Source organism: Cardiocondyla obscurior, linkage group LG27, assembly GCF_019399895.1.
Source record: "Cardiocondyla obscurior isolate alpha-2009 linkage group LG27, Cobs3.1, whole genome shotgun sequence".
Lineage (NCBI taxonomy): Eukaryota > Metazoa > Arthropoda > Insecta > Hymenoptera > Formicidae > Cardiocondyla > Cardiocondyla obscurior.
This window is the reverse complement of record NC_091890.1, coordinates 1,419,551-1,440,608: the sequence shown is the minus strand read 5'-3', so window position 1 is coordinate 1,440,608 and position 21,058 is coordinate 1,419,551. Positions and strand designations below refer to the sequence as shown.

At 39.6% G+C, this 21,058-nt stretch overlaps 1 protein-coding gene across 8 annotated transcripts in view; it reads left to right on the top strand.

Annotated features, from left to right (window-relative positions):
• Positions 1 to 20,577, top strand: part of Rhogap100f (Rho GTPase activating protein at 100F) — a 64,991-nt gene extending 44,414 nt beyond the window's left edge. For 6 of the 8 annotated variants that reach the window (XM_070673165.1, XM_070673166.1, XM_070673164.1 and 3 more), the window contains 13 exons: positions 741 to 990; positions 1,214 to 1,474; positions 1,730 to 1,888; positions 1,980 to 2,143; positions 2,315 to 2,663; positions 2,737 to 2,955; positions 3,221 to 3,609; positions 3,825 to 3,957; positions 4,068 to 4,187; positions 4,273 to 4,433; positions 4,542 to 4,734; positions 4,924 to 5,201; positions 6,895 to 20,577. In XM_070673165.1, the coding sequence (XP_070529266.1) occupies positions 741 to 990; positions 1,214 to 1,474; positions 1,730 to 1,888; positions 1,980 to 2,143; positions 2,315 to 2,663; positions 2,737 to 2,955; positions 3,221 to 3,609; positions 3,825 to 3,957; positions 4,068 to 4,187; positions 4,273 to 4,433; positions 4,542 to 4,734; positions 4,924 to 5,201; positions 6,895 to 7,218 (3,000 nt within the window). In that variant the 3' untranslated portion in view covers positions 7,219 to 20,577. The other 2 variants (XM_070673170.1, XM_070673167.1) reach the window with 2 other exon arrangements.
• The last annotated feature ends 481 nt before the right edge of the window (positions 20,578 to 21,058 follow it).

The window sequence follows — 21,058 nt, the reverse complement described above, 5'->3', positions numbered from 1 at the left end:
TGCATTCGTTTAACTTTCTTCCGCCTAGAAAAAGCGTAACGCGAATTAACCGATATTTATGTGCGTTCTTAAACCGTAGTAGTCGCGCACACCTGCCGCTATTTGCGACGTGAACCCTAACTTTATGTTTCCTTGTTGCAAAGCTTGCGCTGTTGTCCGTCTGCTCTTTCGATTGCGTATTGTGTCTGTGTTCTGGATGATGTTAATTACTGCCCACTGACCGATATCATCGCGCCCGATCGATTATCAACTGCCGGCGCTTGGCGCAAAGTTCGCTACATATTTTAATTATTTAATAAAAACTGTACTCGATGTTTAAGTTTTAACGTTCTTTTTTTTAAGAAAAAACTTTCGCGTACATTCTTCTGATAAAATGCGTCAAGTTTGTTAAATATCTTTTTTGATAATTAATTCATTAAATTTTTAGCGAACGTTATCGCCAGCACGATGTAATCGATCGATCGTGAAAGATAAAACGTTATCGTTGTAATTGCCGTTGACATACTTTTTAAGTAGAAAAAAAAAAAAAAGCAAAATCTTAAAACCGCACTCCATATTGTATCTATTAAAATTATTAACAACGACTAAAATAAAATCAACAATTATTGATACAAAAAAAGAACAAGAAAGAAGAAATAAAAATAAATGTAAGTCACGGCAATCGGCAACGTTAAAAAAAAATCTAACAAAAAATCGTCCACGAGTCGTACTCAGAGAATTCGTGCGATCATGCGAATTAGGTACACCCCTTCTACACGGGGCCCATGATGCCCTCGAACGGCCGGCGTATGTCAACGGGCGGCGGAATGCAATCGGTCGGCGGAAGACTATCGAACCAAACCGCGCAGACCCATTACGGCTACGGGCAGCACACCGGAAGCGGAAGGATCATGCCGAGGAGTGGTTCCGACCAGCACCTACCCCGAGTCGATTACACGAGCATCACGACGCCGGCGCGACATACCCTTCTTAGATCCAGCTTGAAATCAGGTCCGTAATGAGTTTATCTATCATCGAAGCTACTCCCTTCATCCCCCCTTCTCTCTCTCTCTCGCTGTTCTTAAGACACTTGGAAATTTCTATCGATAAAAATCGCATCCCTACGTCTCGAAAGAATCTTAAATTCTGCGGTGAACGCAGAGCTGCAAATTATATTATGTTTGCGAAATTATTGCGAAAATAATAGTATAATATAATGATATATCGTTATTAGGTACGTCAGCATTGCGTTACAACCCGAGGTACGGGCAGACTGACATAACGTCCGCCGTGCAGAGGCAAGGACAGTTCGGCACCTTGACGAGGCGGCACCGGCCATCGTTGGACTACGCTTCCGACACCGAGGCCACGTGCTCGAGTTCACCAAAATCAGCGTATTACTATTATAGGCACAACATGAACAATCCATCTCAAAGCAGCGCCGTATCGCATTTAGCTACCCTATCGAGGTCACAAATCGGTCAGAGTTCCTCAGGTGAATTAAAACAATTAGCGATTTTAATTGTAATTGCATTCAGAGCATCTAAAGTTCTCTAAATTTAACGACGATTACGAATATCTTTTTATAAACTAATTTTTATTTTAATTATTATTTAAATTTTATTTAATATTCAAAGAATTCGTGCTAAAAATGATGTGGAAATGCAACGAGCGCGATTTTTTATTAAAGTATGTCTCGAATTTGAAGAGTTGCGCGTTTTTCTTTAATAAAAAAAATTTTTCTTTTAAGGTTTAAGGTCGAATTCATTACCACGAAGCGGTCGGACGTTGCCTCAGCAGCCTGGCCTCAGGTCGGGCCTCAGCACGGTCGCGTCGGGCCTGATCGATCAAGAGGACAGCGACGGCGCTTTGTCGGCGCCGGAATTGCCTTCCATCAGACGCGACAGAGGTAAGCTCAAGATAATCGAAGTAAAAAAACTAACGATTCGAACCGGCTAAATTTTACTTAAAGTGACTGAACGATATAAACAATATAACAGGCAGAATACCGTCCTCGCCGAGCGTGTTCACGTCGGACGAGTACCGTGCCTGGCTGAGTCGCACGCCGAGTACCAGCGCCTTGTACGAGCAGATCAGAGCGACCACGAGTAGACCACCTCGTTACACATACAGCGCCGAGAACATTCACGCAGCAGTCAATCAGGTAAACGAGAAATCGGGGTAGGCCGCAATTAAATATATATTAAATAAATTAATTAATTAATAAAATTGATCGCACGTCGCCGATTTTATTTATCGCGAATAGCGGACAATAAAAATCACGAATGCGCGGTAATTAAGTGCTCTATATATATTTTTTTTTTTAATAACGCAGGGTGAATACGGCAGTTACGGCACGTACAGGCCGCTCTCGACCACGCTCGATCGGCTATCGACGAGATCGGCCTCGGCTCAACAAGTTAATCTCGCGAATCTCAGAGCGTCGACGGCGATCAGCTCGACGTGCCATCGCGGTACAACGAATCCGAGGCCAGCCTCGGTGGCTTCCAACGCGCGCACGTCGCTGGCGGCCCAGAAAGCGTCGCTGACGAGCTCCGCGAGTCAACGGGCGACGTCGGTCAGGAGGATCAGGAACTTGCTGGACTTGGAGTCGACGAGGAGCATACCCACCCCAACGCCTACCAGAACTCAGGGTCAAATACTGCTAGATATTAATCCTGCGGGTGATTAAACAGCCTATCGCGAGCTTCGCCCGGTAAACTTGAAATCGCTAAAAGATCTCGCTTCGCGTTGCAGAGTTCCTCAAGTATAAAATAGAGAAGCCGCCGACTGTGGGGACTCCCAGCTCGACCAGCTCGCTTTTGAGCTCGCTCGGGGACGCGACCGGCGGGGATTTGGCAAGCGGAGTCAGCGGATTGTTATCGGTTCACCTTTTAGCGGGACGCGGTCTGCGATCTACCACAACCTCGTCGGCCGCCACTACACCTTCCACGCCCTCGGGTCAGCCGAATTTAGGTACGTCAAGTGATAACGGTAACGTAATTTATAAGTCCGCGTATCGCTCGTGATCGACGAATATTAATAAAATATTAATTTCCATATCTTTTGGATATGGAAACTGTGCTAATTGCCAATCGCGAATATAAACTTTATATTAAAAATATTATACTTTATATTATAATATAAAGTATAATATTTTTAATTTTTAAATTTATTTTTATAAAAATAAATCTAATATAATTATAATTATATTAATCTACTGATTCGCACGAAACTACAGCTAGCTGCGGCCTGAGAGATTTGTACTGCGTCCTGGAGTGCGATAGGGTACACAAAGCGAGAACGGTGGTACGAACCGGCGATCTGATGTTCGACTGGGACGAAACCTTCGAGCTGGACCTTGTAGGCAACCGGCAGCTGGATCTGCTCGTTTATTCTTGGGACCCACAGTACAGGCATAAACTTTGTTACAAGGGATCGGTTCATTTGGCTAGCTTATTGAAAGAGTCGCCGGAACATCAGCTGGCTGTCAAGGTTGAGCCGCGTGGGACGATTTATTTAAAATTACGATACACCGATGCCCAACAAACTTTCCGTCGAAGGGGTCTGCCGGTCATATCTTTAGCTACGAGGGTGGCGCCTCTCTTTGGGGTCGATTTAGATACAGTGGTAAGCTCCACTTTCTTACACTGGCTAATTAAATTTCTCACTTTTAATCAGAAAATTTAATAAATTTCTTTCATATATAAATATTCATTTTTATATTTATATATTTATAAATGTAAAAATTGTATTTATATAATTTATTTTAAAGCGTTTAAATTTTAAAATATATAATTAACTTTCTTTTTTTTTTTTTTTTTTTTTTTTTTCTAATTAAATAGGTGAGTCGAGAAACTAAAACTGGTGGAGTTCCCGGTGGAGTTTCTACTGCTCTAGCGATGGGAGTTCCGAACATTCCGATTATCGTGTGGCGTTGCGTCGAAGAAGTAGAAAGAAGAGGACTTGACATTATCGGTGAGTACCAAAGAAACAGTAAAAATAAAAAAATAAAAAAATGTTTCGAGGTTGAAAATATAAACACACGTATGACGATTTTAAAATCGCGATTTTCTTTCGAGCAACAGGTTTGTACAGACTCTGCGGTTCGGCAACTAAGAAGAGGATACTTAGGGAAGCTTTCGAGAGGAACGCACGGTCCGTGAATCTATCGCCCGATAACGTGCCGGACATCAACGTAATCACCGGTAATGCGTCATAAAATTATAAAAAAATTTTAGGAAAAATGCGAGGAAGTTAATTGTAACTAAAATTCTTTTTTAATTTTTTAAGGCGTGCTAAAGGATTATTTACGGGAACTTCCGGAACCTCTCTTCACGAAGTGCCTCTACCAGATGATGGTCGACGCACTGGCCGTTTGTTTACCGGACGACCCGCAAGGCAACGCTAAACTTATGTTCAGTATACTAGATTGCTTGCCTAAAGTGAACAGGGTACGTATCCGTCGAGGTATTTTTAATATAAATGAATATAAGTAATTAAATACGACGAGGCTTATTTTTACCGCCATGAGATTCTAATTAAAGCGTGTTGTTAAATAGTGCACGTTGATTTACTTGCTGGATCATTTGGCGATGGTAGTGTCGCAGTGCAATAAAATGTCGCCAGCGAGCCTCGCCGTTTGCTTTGGCCCGGTATTAATGTTACATTCGGAAGAAACCGGACCTCCGTTGGATTTTCAACAACCGATCGCGGTTCTCAAGTATCTGCTTGAAATTTGGCCAGTAAAGTCAGGTAATGTACTTGTTCTTTCGCGAATTAAAATTAGCAATCTACCTTCATGAATTTAATTTCGTTTCAATTATTATGCTCGAGCTTATTTATCAATTACGAGCGTTAAGAAAAAAAAAAAAAAATTAATTAATTAATTAATTAATTATCGCGACCGAGAGCCGAGTAATCAGTAGCTAATTTCACAGACAGTTCGGAAGACTTCTTCAGTCGGTTCAACAATTCCTCGAGTTACGCAAGTCGAGCGCAGCAACAGTCAGCAGCATCTGCAGCAGCAGCTGCAGCAAGCGCATCAGCAAGTGCAGCAGCAGCTGCAGCAGCAGCTGCAGCAGGTTCAACTGCAGGGAACATTAGGACGCACGCTGCCTTGGCAGCAGCCACCCTCACTTCATCATCAACCCCAAACTACGGTAGCCGCAGCCCTCGGACCCTCCATTCGTCCTCCACCACCGCCGGTCAAGCCTCGACAGGTGGGTCGCAAAAAGGTGTACGCACGCTTTTTTATTTTTTATTTTTTTTTTATATTTTTGCACGAATTGAACGCTGCGTCAAAATAAACATTGATCCTAAACAGTATGCGAACTTCGATCTTTCTCTCTTGCAAAGGTTTATAAAAATGCTCTTTAAGAATTAAAAATTGTACTAATGTTTAAAGATTGATTATGCTGTTTGGAATCGACATTAATTCTTTCTGGTTCTCGTGAATTTGCGTAAATTTTTGGTTTGAGCAATTCAAAACTCTGAACCAGAAACATCGGCCGAGAAGACGCTCGCGAAATATTCTGAACGCATATACTTAGTTTCTCTCTATTTTCGCTTCTTATTATATTTATATTAAAATATTGTTGAACTGCATGGTAGGCAAGTCACCGATTCTATTACTTCTTTCTCGCTTCGCAACCTATTTCACGACGCGCTTCTATGATATAGAATTTACGCCATTTAGCGATTATTGATTCACCTGCTTATACGTATATTTTCAGTCACGATAAGATTTCGATTAGAGAAAGTTCCATTTATTACAAGCTCGCAAGTATTTCGGCATATAACATTTCAAGAAAGTATATCGTACGAAAAGTCGAATTATTTCTCCATCAGGAATCAATCACTTTTAATAATAATTTCAAAAATTGTCACGTAAATAAATTATTAATATAAAAAATACGTAATAACAGAAAACTTATTCAATAAAATAAATAAAAAATTTTTACAAATCACAAAAATTAACTATTAAAATATTAAAAAAAAAAAGATTAATTTAAAAAGATCTAGTCTCGATTAAAAATTAATTTTCGCTCTGAAGAGCATACATAATTAGCCGAAATAATTTGCGATTATCGTTCGCCGTAATTACTTTTTAATCATATCTCGCGACATAATAAATTAATAAGTTCACGCACGTGTATCCCATACATATCATTATATCATTTATACGAAATATCCCTCCGTGCATGTCTCAATGTTATTTTACGTATCTTTCACGGGCAGTTACTGGGTCGACGTGATTCCCAATCTGTGTATAGCTTCGACGTCATTCCCATTATAATGACAATTTACGTTGTCTTCTTTATCTTTTTTCGTTTGGGCACGTATTCTTCAGAGCAAGCGCAAATTGCCGGCTCTACCAAACCGCTGACAGCACAGAGACGCCGCTTCTTGCACAGGTATCACCGTCATTATCGTTTTCATTATCATCTACATCCGCCTTTAGTTCGTTGTTACATGCATGGCCCGACTCAGATATCAGAGAAACGTTCATCATTCTACTCACGTAACTCATTCTACCTTCACGCCATCACGTTTTTATACGATCTGAATGTCGCTAACTTTTGTAAATACCTAGTTTACGTTGATGTAGCACAATACTTTTATTGCGTATGCTCACAGTTGCGTTCTACTTCCACGGCTCTCTGGTATCCGCGAAGTAACCGCAGGACCGATTTCGAAACGCTCTCGTAGAATTGTTAAAAGTTTTTCTTTCAAGATAGGATCTCGCTAGCAATATTACCGATATCGAGCAAATATCTTTTCTAAGGAGCTAAGTAAAGAAATATGAATACAAAGTACGATATATCCGATCGTCAAAATTACGAAATTGTATACAACCGTCAGGCATAACTAACCGGCGCACCTTGACGGTGGGTTTATCTTTGTTCGCTGCAGGTGATAGTCTCGTCTCCCGGTTCACCTAGCAGCGAGGAGTCAGAGGCCTCGCCAGAGCCAATTAATAAAGGTCTTCTGGGGAGTTTGGGGTACGAGAAGAGCGACGAGACGACGACGACGACGACGACGACGTCGAGCACGTCGGGGAACATCAGCGTCGGCGCCGGCGCCGGCACGGGCGCCGAGCAGGTCACACCGACGAGCAGCGTCGACACGGAGGAGGGCAACCCGCAACATCTCGAGGAGGGCGAGAAAGGCGTCGAGGGCGACGTCGAGGCGAGCGACGACGACCGACATCAGCGTAACATACCCAAGACGCACTAATCGCGACCCGTTGTCGTCGCGCGGGTGCGCGCAGTGAGTAAACGGAAAGGCTGCGAAGACGACGATTCCACGGGAACGTAGGGAAGAGTCAAGGGCTTCATCCCTTCGCACGAGCGGTATTCACGATTGAAGGCTCGAAAGTTAGACCGATCGGTTTCAGGAAGCAAAGATAACTCGCGGGAAGCGACTCGTATTAATTTTACCCGAGCCGTTTAATTTTCGTAGAACCGCTGAACGTTCTCGCGCTGACGTTTAACTTTTAAACGCGAGGTAGAAGCGTGTCAGAGCGATCGAAAGTCTCACGCGGTGCTAATGTTTTAATGCCGATTCGTAAGAATCTTCGTTGCGCACCCGAGTCGAGAGTTACGACGGTCGAGTACAGTTTATTGCGTTGGGCATGCTCACTTGCGAGACGGAGTTGTTAAAGTTAAGCAAATCGAGGTAGAGAAAACTTACGGAAGACGTAGTCAATGATAACTGCATTAAAATGCAAGCTGGTGTGTAGCGAAATAAGAACTAGCGAGGTAGCAGAATTTTTTCCCCCTCGAGTATCACGTCTTGATTTATCGCCCCCTTCGAGTGGGAGGTTCAGTTTTAGGAAATAAAACGCAATACTTATGACTACTGCACGGTTATTAAATATAGTCATAAAAATCTAGCTCTACAACCGAGAGGGTCGAGCCGCCAAACGAAGAGACGTGGTACTACGATCGTCGCGGGAGAATGAATCAAGAGTCGGCACGCGTCTACTTCGCCGGAAGCAATTGCGATTCAAATCGAAGTAACAGCGTAATTAAAAGATGTAACACGACCGAAGACCGGTTAATTTACGTTAATTACTTAAAAGTCGCTGGGAAGGCAAAACACAAACGATTCACGTTCCTCGAAAAAAAAATACGTAATGGCCTTTTCAAGTAGCAGCCTCTCGGAGGGAAAGTCAGACTGCGAATGGATCCATCACGCACACCTCGATGCCCTCAGGAAAGGAAAAAGAAAAGAAAAAAAAAACCCAAAAAAAAAACAAAAAAAAATACCCACAAAAAAAATGGAAAGAAATAAGGGGGTGATGTTCCTCCGCGTCGTCACCGTCGGCGTTACTGACCTCGACACGACCCACACGAGCACGCAAACACGGGAATTTTTGAGCGAGCGGCCGGTCAACGAAAAGAGGCGCACGTGGCATAACATAATAATCAGTTTATATGCGATATACTATACATACATATTATATATACATACATAGACTAGTCACGATATTACGTGTGTGCTTTTGATAAAAACCTATTACTTGTAGCGTTAGCTAGCTCTCGTATACAGATACCAAAATGAAATACATGAACAAAACGAACTCACAGACAGCTAAACTAGACGATATACATAATATACATAAAGATGTTATACATACGGTGGGGTAGAAGCGAGCGCGAGGACACGGCGGTTTCTGCGCGTCGACAATAGGACTCGTAGGCGGACTTCGTACGAACATATGTGCGCATAGATATAGACGTCGGGCAATCAACTGGCTATTGTATCAATACCGGGCGAATCGATTGCCCGAGATTGGCAAACGCGGATGGCTGGGGCGGAAAGAGAAGCACGGTAGAAGCCGCTGTGTAAGGCACTGACCGAAAACGATAATAATTACGAGTAAAACACAGAGAAATGCTACGGTTAATTATCTATACTTTTAAAAAAAAAAACGGGAAGCGTGAGAACGAGTTAAAAAAAAATAGCCAGTATTATTATACGTCTAAAGCAGTAAAACGACGACCGTGTGAGAGGAATTAAGAATGCGAGGGTGAATAAATGCGAGTGAGAGACGGCGAGAAAGAGAGAAAAGATACGCGCGAATGGAATGACGTAAAAAATTAATAAACGATCGCCGGAGAAAGGAAGGGAGATTCAACGTGGACGCCAGCCGTCGTCGCCGTGAATGTTGGAAATAATCGAGCGATGACGAAAATCACGCACTACGAAAACGGAGCGGAAGCCGCGGGTGCCGATCCTAAGCTCGTCGTAATTATTACCGGCATGATTTCCTTATTATCGCGATCGCTGCTCGCGGCTCGGCTCGAACAACGAGAGGAGGAAAAGAAAAAAAAAAAAATATATATAAAGAATAAAAAATAAGAAGAGAAAAAGAAATACCATAATCTGTATAAACACGCACGTATAAATAGATATACACATCCGCGTAATCACTTCTTTCCGCACAGTTTAGCGTTACCGCGCGAAAAGTACTCGAGGGTTCAGGGCGAAGAACAAATCGCGCGGCGAAGCGAGAAGGCAGCGGGGCGAGAGTAAAGTTTTAATTGAAGTAGCCGCGAAATTGAGACTAATTGCATAGCCGAGTGTAACGTGTACATATATACGTATGCATATACGAGCCGCCGTGCGCGATCCTAGCTGTATTTCCAGCCCCAGATTGAACGTCGTTTCGCGCGAATGCGTTTTGATGTGTGCGTGCGAGTGAATCCCGGATACCGAAGTGTCTTCTTTCGTTTCTCCGCGGACGTTGGCGACGAGTTTCGTCAAGAAACGAGCGAGCAGAGGCCCGGAGGGCCTTCGTCGATCGACTTAGGTAGGCAATTTTTAGTTTATAGTCCGCATCGTAAAGATTGTTCGATTGTACATTACGCGCCAATAAGTCTTTAGCCATCGCTCGTTTTCGCAGGTGTTTTAGGTATTTTTCCTCAATTAGCTCGAATTGTCGGATTGAGATTGTCCCGTAGCGATTCCTACGATTCTCGCTTGGATAGGAATTGAATAACGAGTTTAAATAAATAAATCGCCATTGCCGGTTGTAGTTATCGTATAAACGCGACGACGTTTTATCTTAGCGATTTTATAATTATGGTATCGTGAAAAGAATATTATCGTGTATATTATTTCGTAAATGTGACCGAATTATTACAACCATAATTGTGCCCTTGATAAGCAATTTTTAACGACGTTGCTTGCGCTTTAAAACTCGTGCACGTAAAAATTTATTAACTCGTACGAAGTCTTTGCTTCTTTTTTTTTTTTTTTAATATATAGTCGAATTATTAAATATCACCGTAAAGGATAGACGTAGATATAAAAGCAACACAAACGGTATCCAGTGTTCCTCGTCGTCCTAATTTTACTAATAAATCGATTATACGAGAGAAAATGAGAGCGAATGAGTATTAACATAAACTTTATTATACGTGAAAGCACACTGCCGTAATTTTATATAACTGACTGTTGTTATACCTATACTATATTAATCGAGACTTAACGAGCTGCGAAACGTGTCGATCGCAGAGTCCAGGATATGGCCAGTGATTTAATTTAAGAGTAGTCTCCCCCTCCGATACGGATTCCCGATGCGAAACAATTAAAAACGTTTACGATGCGCATAAAAAAAACCGACAGAGTCATGTTTGCTCCGCGAGACTTGCAGAAATTTTGAGATTACGTGTTTCCGCGGGATATAGATATTAAGTATATCTATATTAAATACCCAAAAGTGTCTCCAGATTTCTGTATTTTATCAAGAAAAAAAAAAAAAAAAGAAAAAAAAACATCCAGAGATGTCCAAGAATATCTAAAGATACATATTTCGAGAATTTAATTGTTAGGTATCCGCCTACAAGACATGTAATTTTTCGCGAATTTCTCTTTTTTAACGGGAGATAAACACGAAAAGCGAAAAGATCGGCAGGATAACGGAAGCTCGTTAGGAGACATTATTACTAATCGGGATCTTCGCGCGTCCTATGTAAACGGTAATTTAATTTTTTCAAAAGTAATTCTCTGTTCGCGCGCGCCATAGACTGGATGTAATGCGAGGTCCTTCGAGAATCCTCATATCGCTTGCGCAAGATAACCCCTTTGGTCAGGTTGAGCTAAGCAGAGGAACAGGGACGGCAAATATTCGTAGTAAATCTCGACTTTCGCACACAATTGCGATCCTTATAATTTATTATCTTTCTCTTTCGTATCTCTTTATTCAATACCCTCCCCCTTCAAAAATAAAAAAAGAAGAGAAAAAGAAAATAAAAACAGTAGATAGAAAACGAGAGTTATCGATTGACTGTGTTGGATGATCGAATCTCTCGTTGCGAATTTAAAATGATTCGAAGGATTGATGGATTTGAAATTAGAAAGAAATAAACCTCTGAAAGAACCAGATATGTACCGACGAATATCGGAAAAGTACGCGTAATAAATTCGCTAATAAATTCGCTAATAAATTCGCGGAGAAAGAGAAATCAATCGAGAACGTTCAAGAAACACGTGAAAAAAAATCTGCGGGGACTTGCTTACGAATTGCGAAGCGACGACGCAGAATATCAGGCGATGATAAAATAATGAAACGCAAGGGGAATATAATGTTAATATATACAAATCTAATTTTTTTTTTTCTAACCTTTGCCCGTACTACACGATTCTCTCGTACACTCGCATTCCATTGATCGACAAATTATTATCATTGACTTACGGAGAAATTTAAACGAGTCCAGAGACTTGTATTCATGATCGTAAAACTTGTCCCGATTGAATGGTTTTGCAAGCACGTTTATATAAAGAGAATTTATATACCAAAATATATACATATATTAATACATTAGATAGTTTTTTTATGCTAATTGTAAATCAATAATCGCGATATAAATACATATATATATATAAAGGGCACAGTTTCACTGATAATTGAAAGTTTTTTATAAAATCGCCGGCGTATCTTTGATAAGTCTTTAATTAATTAAACCGTGGCGACGATAAATCTGACAGTCGTAGCTTGATTTCAAATGCTTCAAGCTTCATATAATTATATATTAGAATTTTCTTAGCGACAATTTTTATCCCGAATAAATATTTGTTCATTATTTTTGGGGAATGCGACAACTTGTAGCCAAAGAAACTAATTTTTTGCTATAAGAAACGGAGCGCACAAGCTTAAATATTTTTAATCTAATATACCACCGTACGCGTATATTATTTATTAATTATAAAAGTATAATCGCACGCGCTATTAATAATTATATTATAAGATATTCTCAAGCGACTGTACCGCGTCATGAATACAAGTCTATTGGCTTCTTAAATTTTAGCATTTACATATAAATATATACTTATATGATGGACCATGTTTGTCATACTAAAACATTTCTAAAAAAAGAAAAAAAAAAAAGGAAACAACAAAAGAATGAAAGAAAGAATTTTTTTATGATTTTTCTATGTTAGAAGCAGAACGTAGCGGGGCGTATCGGTTTTTCTCCCGCGCTCCGACACAAATTTCGTACATAAATAAACTATATAATTAACTTTCTATAACTAACACTTGTATACATTATAGTTTTAGCCGTTTTCTAAAGCCGAATCGTCGCGAGGTTCGAACAGATTCAATTACGCCCGCATCGATTTTTTTATAAGGGAAACGGAAGGATTCGTCGCGTCGTAACCGAGCCCTTTAATTTTATTTAAGGACAACCGATCGAGTTCTTTCGATTCTTCACAATAAACAAGATTGTATACGCCCAGCAAAAGTCACGGTAGTTTCCTTAAAAAAAAGGAACTTAGAGGATAATTAAAATAAAAAATTAGACGTATTGATTGCGAATGCGATTAGTTTAGCCGGCGGGGAAAAAAAAAACAAGATATTTTACAAGAATTATTATCTCGTGTTTATCATTTAAGAATAATGACGGTGGTATCCTCGAGGAATGCGCAACTTGAACGATTTCTTTTTGATCCGAGAACGATTCGAAAATCGCCAGTGCCTCCGACTGTTTCGTATCGAAGAACAATCAACAGGACGCTTGAAGGAAAACCTCGGGACGATTTTTTAGCATGACTACGAATTACGTTGCTCTTCCTTCGTCCTTCCGAATACCGGGCGAGCGGATATTATTTTCGCGACGCGCACGGAAGACGCGAGATGATCGCGGAAAAGTCGGATTTCTCGAGTTACCAATCGCGACACGCGCGCAGAATTAAATAGCATTGTAAATAATCGCTCGACTTAGTAATTTGGAAAAGTAAAGCAGAAAATAATAATATACTGTCATTCCTTTTTGGTGCTCAATGGCTCTGAACAGATAATAATAGCTGATAGAAAATATATATTGATAAAACGCAGCCATCCCGCTTCGCGTTCGGTTTCGATGCCGAAGAATGCTGAAGTCACGGTGGTGAAAAATACGTAAAATCGTACCGAGCACTGTCTTAAATATTAATGTTGAATACATTTAATACTTCCACGTTCCCACCGAGTCACGCTCTTTAGAAAATTTTACTCTATTTCGATTTTTATTTCCAACCTTTTCGTATTAAAAATTTTTAGAGTCAAGTCTAACGTGAGCGACGTGCGTAAGATTTTATTTTATTTTATTTTTCTTTTTCTTTTTCGTGAATTTACGCCAGCGTGCGGACAGACGTTTTTTATCCTTAAAAAAATTTTTCTCAAGCCTGCGACATGCGAAAGGTAACGTTCCTCTTCCCGAGAAAAGTGTTTCTCGAAAAAAAAAAAACCTGCATACGCTGTACATAATAGCGGTAATAATAATAATAATTTACATAATCGTGAAGTGCAATTCCCGGGAAGATTTCGCGGTTCAGTCGCATAAGAAACCATTGAGGCGGGATGTGAAGGCGCTACTTGTAAATAATGAACTTCAGTCTGAGTTGCCGCGTGAGCAAGAACTACAATCGCAACGTGACTAGCGTAAGAGGAGGAAGCAAAGTACGCACGTAGCACACGTACATACGTACATAGGCATATGTACGCACACACATACGCGCGCGCGCGCGCGCGATACACACGTCAGGTATATGTAAACCTGTATTTTCGAGCGTAGCTTTTCTCGTGTACTTATCGACGTATGTATATCATTCAAAAAAAAAAAAAAAAAAAAAAAAAATCGCTATGGACATATCCCACCCAGAATGCATCCTACTTAGGCGAGCGTGTGAGCTGTAAATAAATTGTGAATACTGCTGGAGAGGATAAGAAAACGACCCTCCGAACGTGATGGTTCAACATTGAAATCAGAAGAATCGATTGACCCTAACTTGTGCTCTGTTTTCCCTCGAAAATTTCAGTGCATTCACAAATACACGCGCGCACACGTGATACTCTATTTAATTAATACGCCATATCTTATATATAACTATGAGCCGAAGGCAGTTATGCGGAAAGATGTTAATTAAAATTTGTTTTAAATATTTTAAAGAGCAACTTTGAAGGCGTGGCATTTAAATCACACGACACCATCTGCGTTTGAAGTAGCGTTTTTAAGAACTTTTTCTCTCGGCTGGTGCGAAAACGAAATTAATGAGTGAGTCGTACGTCTGATTGTTACCACCCTTTATCGAGCAGGGGCATAATTAGTTCATAGGGTTACCCTGAAGCTTTCATCGTCCTACATATCATAGGGAAACAAAGAGGAAAGACACGTTTCTTTTTCTAAATAAAGAAATATTAAGAAGAAAAATAAATAAATAAAAAGTAGACGGGCCTATGAACATAAAGGAGAGAATTTGCGAGCCCTTGATATGCCGACTTGTACTTAGGATCACGAAAAGACGGAGAACGAGCGGAAATGCGTTTAGGGGATAAAACAAATAAGACAAACTGGGCCTCACAACAATGTATTAATTGTTAGAGAAGTGAACTGTCGATCGTACGGTCGAGACGAACGAGAAGACACGCTTTTAGATTTAGTCGCAGCTTCGACCTAGACCCGAAAGTCGATCGGGAAGCACGTCTTGTACTTTGAGCAAGAATTTCCTTTTTTTTTTCTCGCTACGATAGCATCGTTTTATTTTTATTTTATATATATTTTTTTTTTTTAGACGTACCGAACGGTAGCGAAAACACGAATAACATGAAAATCCTGGCGATTTAACTGAAATTTTCGTCGAGAAAAATTTCACGGAATGCTGCAGCCTGAATTTTTTTTTAAATAACAAATACACTCAACTTTTTCTTAATATTTCAAAAGATTTTTAAAGAAAATAAGCGAAAATCTACATTCGCTTGCAGGATTATTACGTCAGTAAATAAATTCCTACAAGTCGATTTTTATACGTCGCGATTCTACGATTAAAAACGATGAAAAAAACCCTACTATAAAATAATTTCCGTGATTATTAATAGCGACGCAGGAATTAACGCCGCGGCCAAATTTCTACACACTTTAGCGACTTAAAATCTGAATCGGGTTGAATCCAAATCGACCCCCCAGTACAAATAAAATTCTAAATTACGTCATTAACATTCTACTCGGGCCGCCGATCTTCGTTTTTCATTTCGTTCGGCGTGCAAGCTCGCGCACAAATCTAATGACTTCCAATTAACGCGAACGGAGCCGAGGCATACAACCGTTTTCAACGATCGGAATTTTTCTACTTCACCTACTTCTTCCAATTTTAATAAGAATTTTACTAAGAAAACAAGCGTCGACTATTCTTATGACTGTAGAAGAACAATTCGGCGTTATCGCCGAGACAACGAGCGTCACCTTCGTCACAAATTTGATCGGCGACGATCCTTAATCTTCTTACTCATTACTCGTTTCGCGCGAACGTCACTTATCACGGCATTATTCATTTTTCGCGATCGTTTCCCGCGCGCTTTGCGGCGCATGAAATGAAACGCCCGTATCGTTTAGCCGCATCGAGAAGAACACGAGCACAGAGACGCGTTCGTTCTCCCGTAGACATCCTATATCAATGCGTGAATCATTGCGAACTATATCATTATCGATCATAATCGCGGAGAGGAGAGGCGAGGGACGAAAGATTGATTACTCTTACAATTAGTGCTTATAAGGAGAAGCCTGTAAAACTCTCTGTTAGCCGAGGATTCAGACATAGTGCGAATGTACAACCACCAGTTATCAAATGTATCATACACGACCGCCGGAGAGGAGAAATATGCAAGACGTTCATTACCGTCGAGGATCTAAAACTATTTTCGATCGATCCTTCCTATTCGCATACTCGTAATTGGAATTTTTTCCTTTCGACCCAAGTCGCGCCAAGTTTGATGGGAAATAAGAAATGACCAAAAAAAAGAAAAAAAAAAAAAAATAAAAATATTGAGAGTAGCATAACGATAAGTACAATAATACAATAAATATCCAGAGATATCGGGGACTGCAAAATAGAATTATTTTCTATATAATTAGAAGTACTCTGGAAATTAAATATCCCGTTTCTTACGTATAATTGTAAAGTTCTGTTTGTTATACGATATAACGGTGAACTGTGGAATATAAAATAAAAAGAAAAAAAAATATAAAGAAAAAAAAAAACGTACGAGAGACTCCATTCATTACGAGTGAAACGAATTAACGATGCATTGCTAATATAAATTCATTAAATTTAAGTACCCAACGCCGTCAAATTCTTTTGTAACGGATTTTTATATCAGACTGCTAATTATATTATAATATCAGTTGTAATAATTGTACGGAATACAAGGATGATGTGCACGCTATAAAGATTGCAACTGCGAAAAACAAAGGTTTGAAGTAAATCCTGGTTATCGGCGAGTAATCGACGTCTACGAGATTAAACGACTATAGCTGTTAATGTATATTGAAGGAGCGAAAGAAATAGAGAATGCGTCTGACGAGAGAATGCGAGATAAGTGGCGAGTAAAAGTGATCGCGAGGAAAAGTAAGAAAAAAGAAAAAAAAGAAAAGAAAAGGAGAAAAAAAGAAATACAAAGGCAGAGATAAAACTGCACCGATTGAGCGATTAGATCGTTCTGCGAATTGAAAATTCTAAGTCTACAAATATATTTATGACGGAGAGAGAGAAAGACAGAGACGGGAAAAACGGAATGCGTGGGCGACACGGAAGATATAGACAAATATAAAAATATAAAAGAATACGAGGAAGGTATAAATATGACAAGGAAAATTAATAAGCGAGAACGGAAAAAAGGAAAGCGAGATAAAAAATGAAATTAAGAGAAGTGATCCTTGGGGTACTTAAAAACGACGGTGTAATGTAAAACGGCGAGCGAGTGTGTCTATCAGTATTTACAAAGTAATCGAGAACTATTGTCGCGACTTAGATAAAGATTGCCAGCATTTAATAATTTTACTTGGGTCTTTAAACCGAAACTGCATCATTAAAAGTATACAAAAAATTAAAAGAAGCGAGAGAGAGAAAAGGAGAGAAAGAAAGAGAGAGAAAAGGCGAAGATATATGTGGGCGCAAGAAAAATTGAGAGCGAGTGGGGCGAACGAAGAATCATAAGTTAAAAAAAAGAGAGAGAAAAGAGAGAACGACTATCGTTGATCGCTATATCAAGCAAGTAGATGTATATTTAAACGAAAAAAAAAAAATAGTAGCGTGTCGGTATATTAGCGTTATAATTGCGAGGGTGCGTCGCCGCGTCTCATGCCAGATCATTGGCCGCTTATGCGAACCGATAATACGTGAAAAAGATAAAGAAAGAAGTAAAGGGAGATAAAAATAAAATATGCAAATTATTCGAAGGATGAGGCTCGATCGATTGCGTGTTGTGCGTGTACGAATACGTAAAAACATGCGTCGGTAAACGAGATATACAAATGCGTCAATTGTAAATTATGCGTTCAGCCTTAACGCGAACCTTAGAAGCTTCGGTTCTTCTTGAAAGTTTACGAATTAAAATGCGACAAATGTTTAAATATCTAGCTTATCTAGTTTGTTATTATAGCGAGTGATAATTGTCTCGCTACATGGCTCGCGCTGGACAATGTCTAGAGAGATATTAAATTCTTTTAACGATGACAAGTTAAAGTTTATAAAGTAATTTTATAATATACGCAAGAAAATATTTTGTTAAAAAAAATTATAATAATTGGAAAATTTATTAATTTACTTATCGTTGATTTTGATGTTTCTAGGATAATTCTGCTTAACCTGAATTTAACGATAAGCCTCGGGATCAAGTTTCCTCCAGGCTTGTGTAGATTGAGAAAAAGATAACCGATGAACAATCGCCGGGAAACATTGTTAAGGCTGAACGCATCTCGAGAAAGTGCAAGAGCGCAATGTGTGGATACTAGTTGACTTTAACACCAAAGAAACGAAGAGATTTTCTTGCAATACGAAAAAATTATATCTTTATAGGCTCTTCTACGATAAGTTAATTGTCTCACATGTTTTAACGTAACGAGAAAAAAAAAAAGAAAAAAAAGAAAAAGAAATCTATTCTCTGAGCGAGCGATTCGTAAAAAATGTCTTGCGACGCGCAGAGATGTAAATTTCGTTTTAGATGAAATTTTAGCGTATTGAACGTTCGGTTAAATTTTTTTTTTTTTCTTCGTCGTTACTGTTATTGGGTTCGTTAAGTTTGACGATTTGGAAGCTGCGTTTCGTTGCGAGAAGAAAATCATCAGTCGGGAAAATTGTTGCCGTCGCGGACGCTCGGATGACTGATTTTTTTTTTTTCTCGATTGTTAATTTGAATGAGCTTTGTCGAATATATCGCGGGCGACGCGATATATCTAGGACTCCAGTTTCGCTGTTAAGCGGCGCTTAGATCGGCGTTGGAATTCGCGCCGGTCCAGCGCGCGGATTGACGATGCGCGAACAAGCGTTAGCCGATTATAAATATATATATATAAATAAAATATAAAGAAAAAGAATCAACAGTAGTTATAGTAGAGCGTAACAACTTCAAAGGGGTAATACTACCGTTGTTCCGTTAATTGTTTTCATAGATTTTATTGCATCGCGACCGCGTCGAGTCATCCGCGATCGGGAAGCAAGCACAAAAGTAAAAAAAAAAAAAAAAATTGCTCCTAAATCGCGGGAATGATTAACTTAGCGCCGTATTTTTTTTTCTTTTTTTTTTAATAAAGTAACAACACGCACTGCAATGTCAATGATGCTGCTTGATCATGACCGGCGTTCGATCGCCTGAAATCGGAACTGGTTATGCTCGACAGTCGCCAAAATTAATAATATTCTCAAGTTCGAAAAGAGAAACACTTAAAAATTCGAACGTTTCGTTTATTAAATACATTTCGACGTGCAACTTTCTTAGCGCCATTTATAAAATAAAAAATAATCACGCCGTCAAAGTAAAAAAAAAAAATTAAAAAGAAATGTTACGTTTAAATTAACAAGATTTGATTCGAAGTAAAATTAAAATTCATAATTAAACCTAATCATATTTTACGAATAACACAAGTGCGGCGTGAAATAAAAAAAGATTTCAAGCAGCGAAAGGCACGTTGATTTTTCACCAAAGCGGCGCGTTCGTTTACAAAAAGCTAAAATAACCCGGCGGTCGTTTGCGCGAAATAAATCAAGGGATTGATAGAGCTCATAGATGACTATTTTGCAGGAGAAAAACTTTCTCAGTGTCCCGGTTACGAGCGGTCGCGCACGATCGACGGATTTAGTCAATTAGAGAATCCTTTGAAGTATTTCCCACGCAGGCGACTGCGACGGGCTCCCCCCCCCCGGAGATTAAAAGAAAAAAAAAAGAATAAAAAGATGAAAGATATATAGATATATATAGATAAATGTATAATGTAGTATATATGTCGGATGTACACAGGCACATGTAACAATATCGAGCGCTTTTGAAGGGATCGATCGCGTGAGAACGCGCACGCGACGCGGCCGCGGCTAGCCAGGACTATTTTTCTAAGTTGCAAAGTATAATAAATTAACGACGTGTTGCATTATCGTTACTAGAGTATATTATAATGTATATTGATATTTTAACTAGGCGAGATAAGTATGAGATAATGTTACGAGCGAGTAATATAACGAGACTATATATCATTAATAATTATCATGGGATTGTCCGCGCGATTCCGGCGGGTGATCGCGTTTGTAGCAGAGGTTCGCGGCGTGCGGTCGATGCGCGTGTGACGCGCGCGGCGCAATTAATTAATCGGACGCGAGGTGATCGCGGGGCGAATCGACGAGGTGCGAGACGAACGAGCGGCGCTGGTCGAGCAACTGCTAAAGGAAAGTAAAACGGAGAAGCGTTCGAGCGGCTTTGTCGATTCGTATTAATGCGAGAGAGAGAAAGAGAAGCGAAAGAAACTGTAGTGGAATAAATGGGAGTAATTAAAAGGAATGCGTGTACGTAGATGAGCACGAGGACGACATGTGAACGCGTATGTGCGTGCGTGTTGCGTGTATGTGTGGCCGCGGATGTGAGCGAGCGAGAGAGGGAGCAATGCATAAGCGTGTGTCGTTCTTCGACCGCGAAGAGTAATAAAAGAAAAAAAGAAAAAAAAAAAAAATCGTTCTGTCACCTCACCTATATTATACAATATCATAATAATATGCTGCCATACGATATAAATATATGTCTACGGTAAGGAGTATATTAATAAAACATTACAAATAAATATGTTATAAGTGACCGTCTGCTACGTCTGCGCCCTTCTTCGTAAATCCCGCCACGAAACTTACTTCCCTTGATTTAAGTATTTTAATAAATTATAAGTCTACGTCAATTAATCCTCATAAATTAAAAATATCTTAATCTCGCGGGAAATTAATTATTTTCAACTCGCGAGTAATGCAATCTCCAGTTTGCCTATTTTATATTAAAAAAAAAATATTTAAAAAAAAAAGTAAAAGTGTTAAATCTGCTTTCACATATTTATTATCCGAATCAATTGTTTTGAAAGAGGTACGAGTGGACTTTTACGCGGGTTACTTCGAACGGTGTAAATGCGGTAAATAGTTACGAGCAAAGCTGTTCATAATATATATTTAACACGTTTTCAGATTATGTAATTTGAGTAGATACTCTTGCATCGCGAAATTCACTCAACCGGTCCTGGAAAATTTAGCCGAAGATAATCGACCGTATCGACGCATAAAATAAATTCTT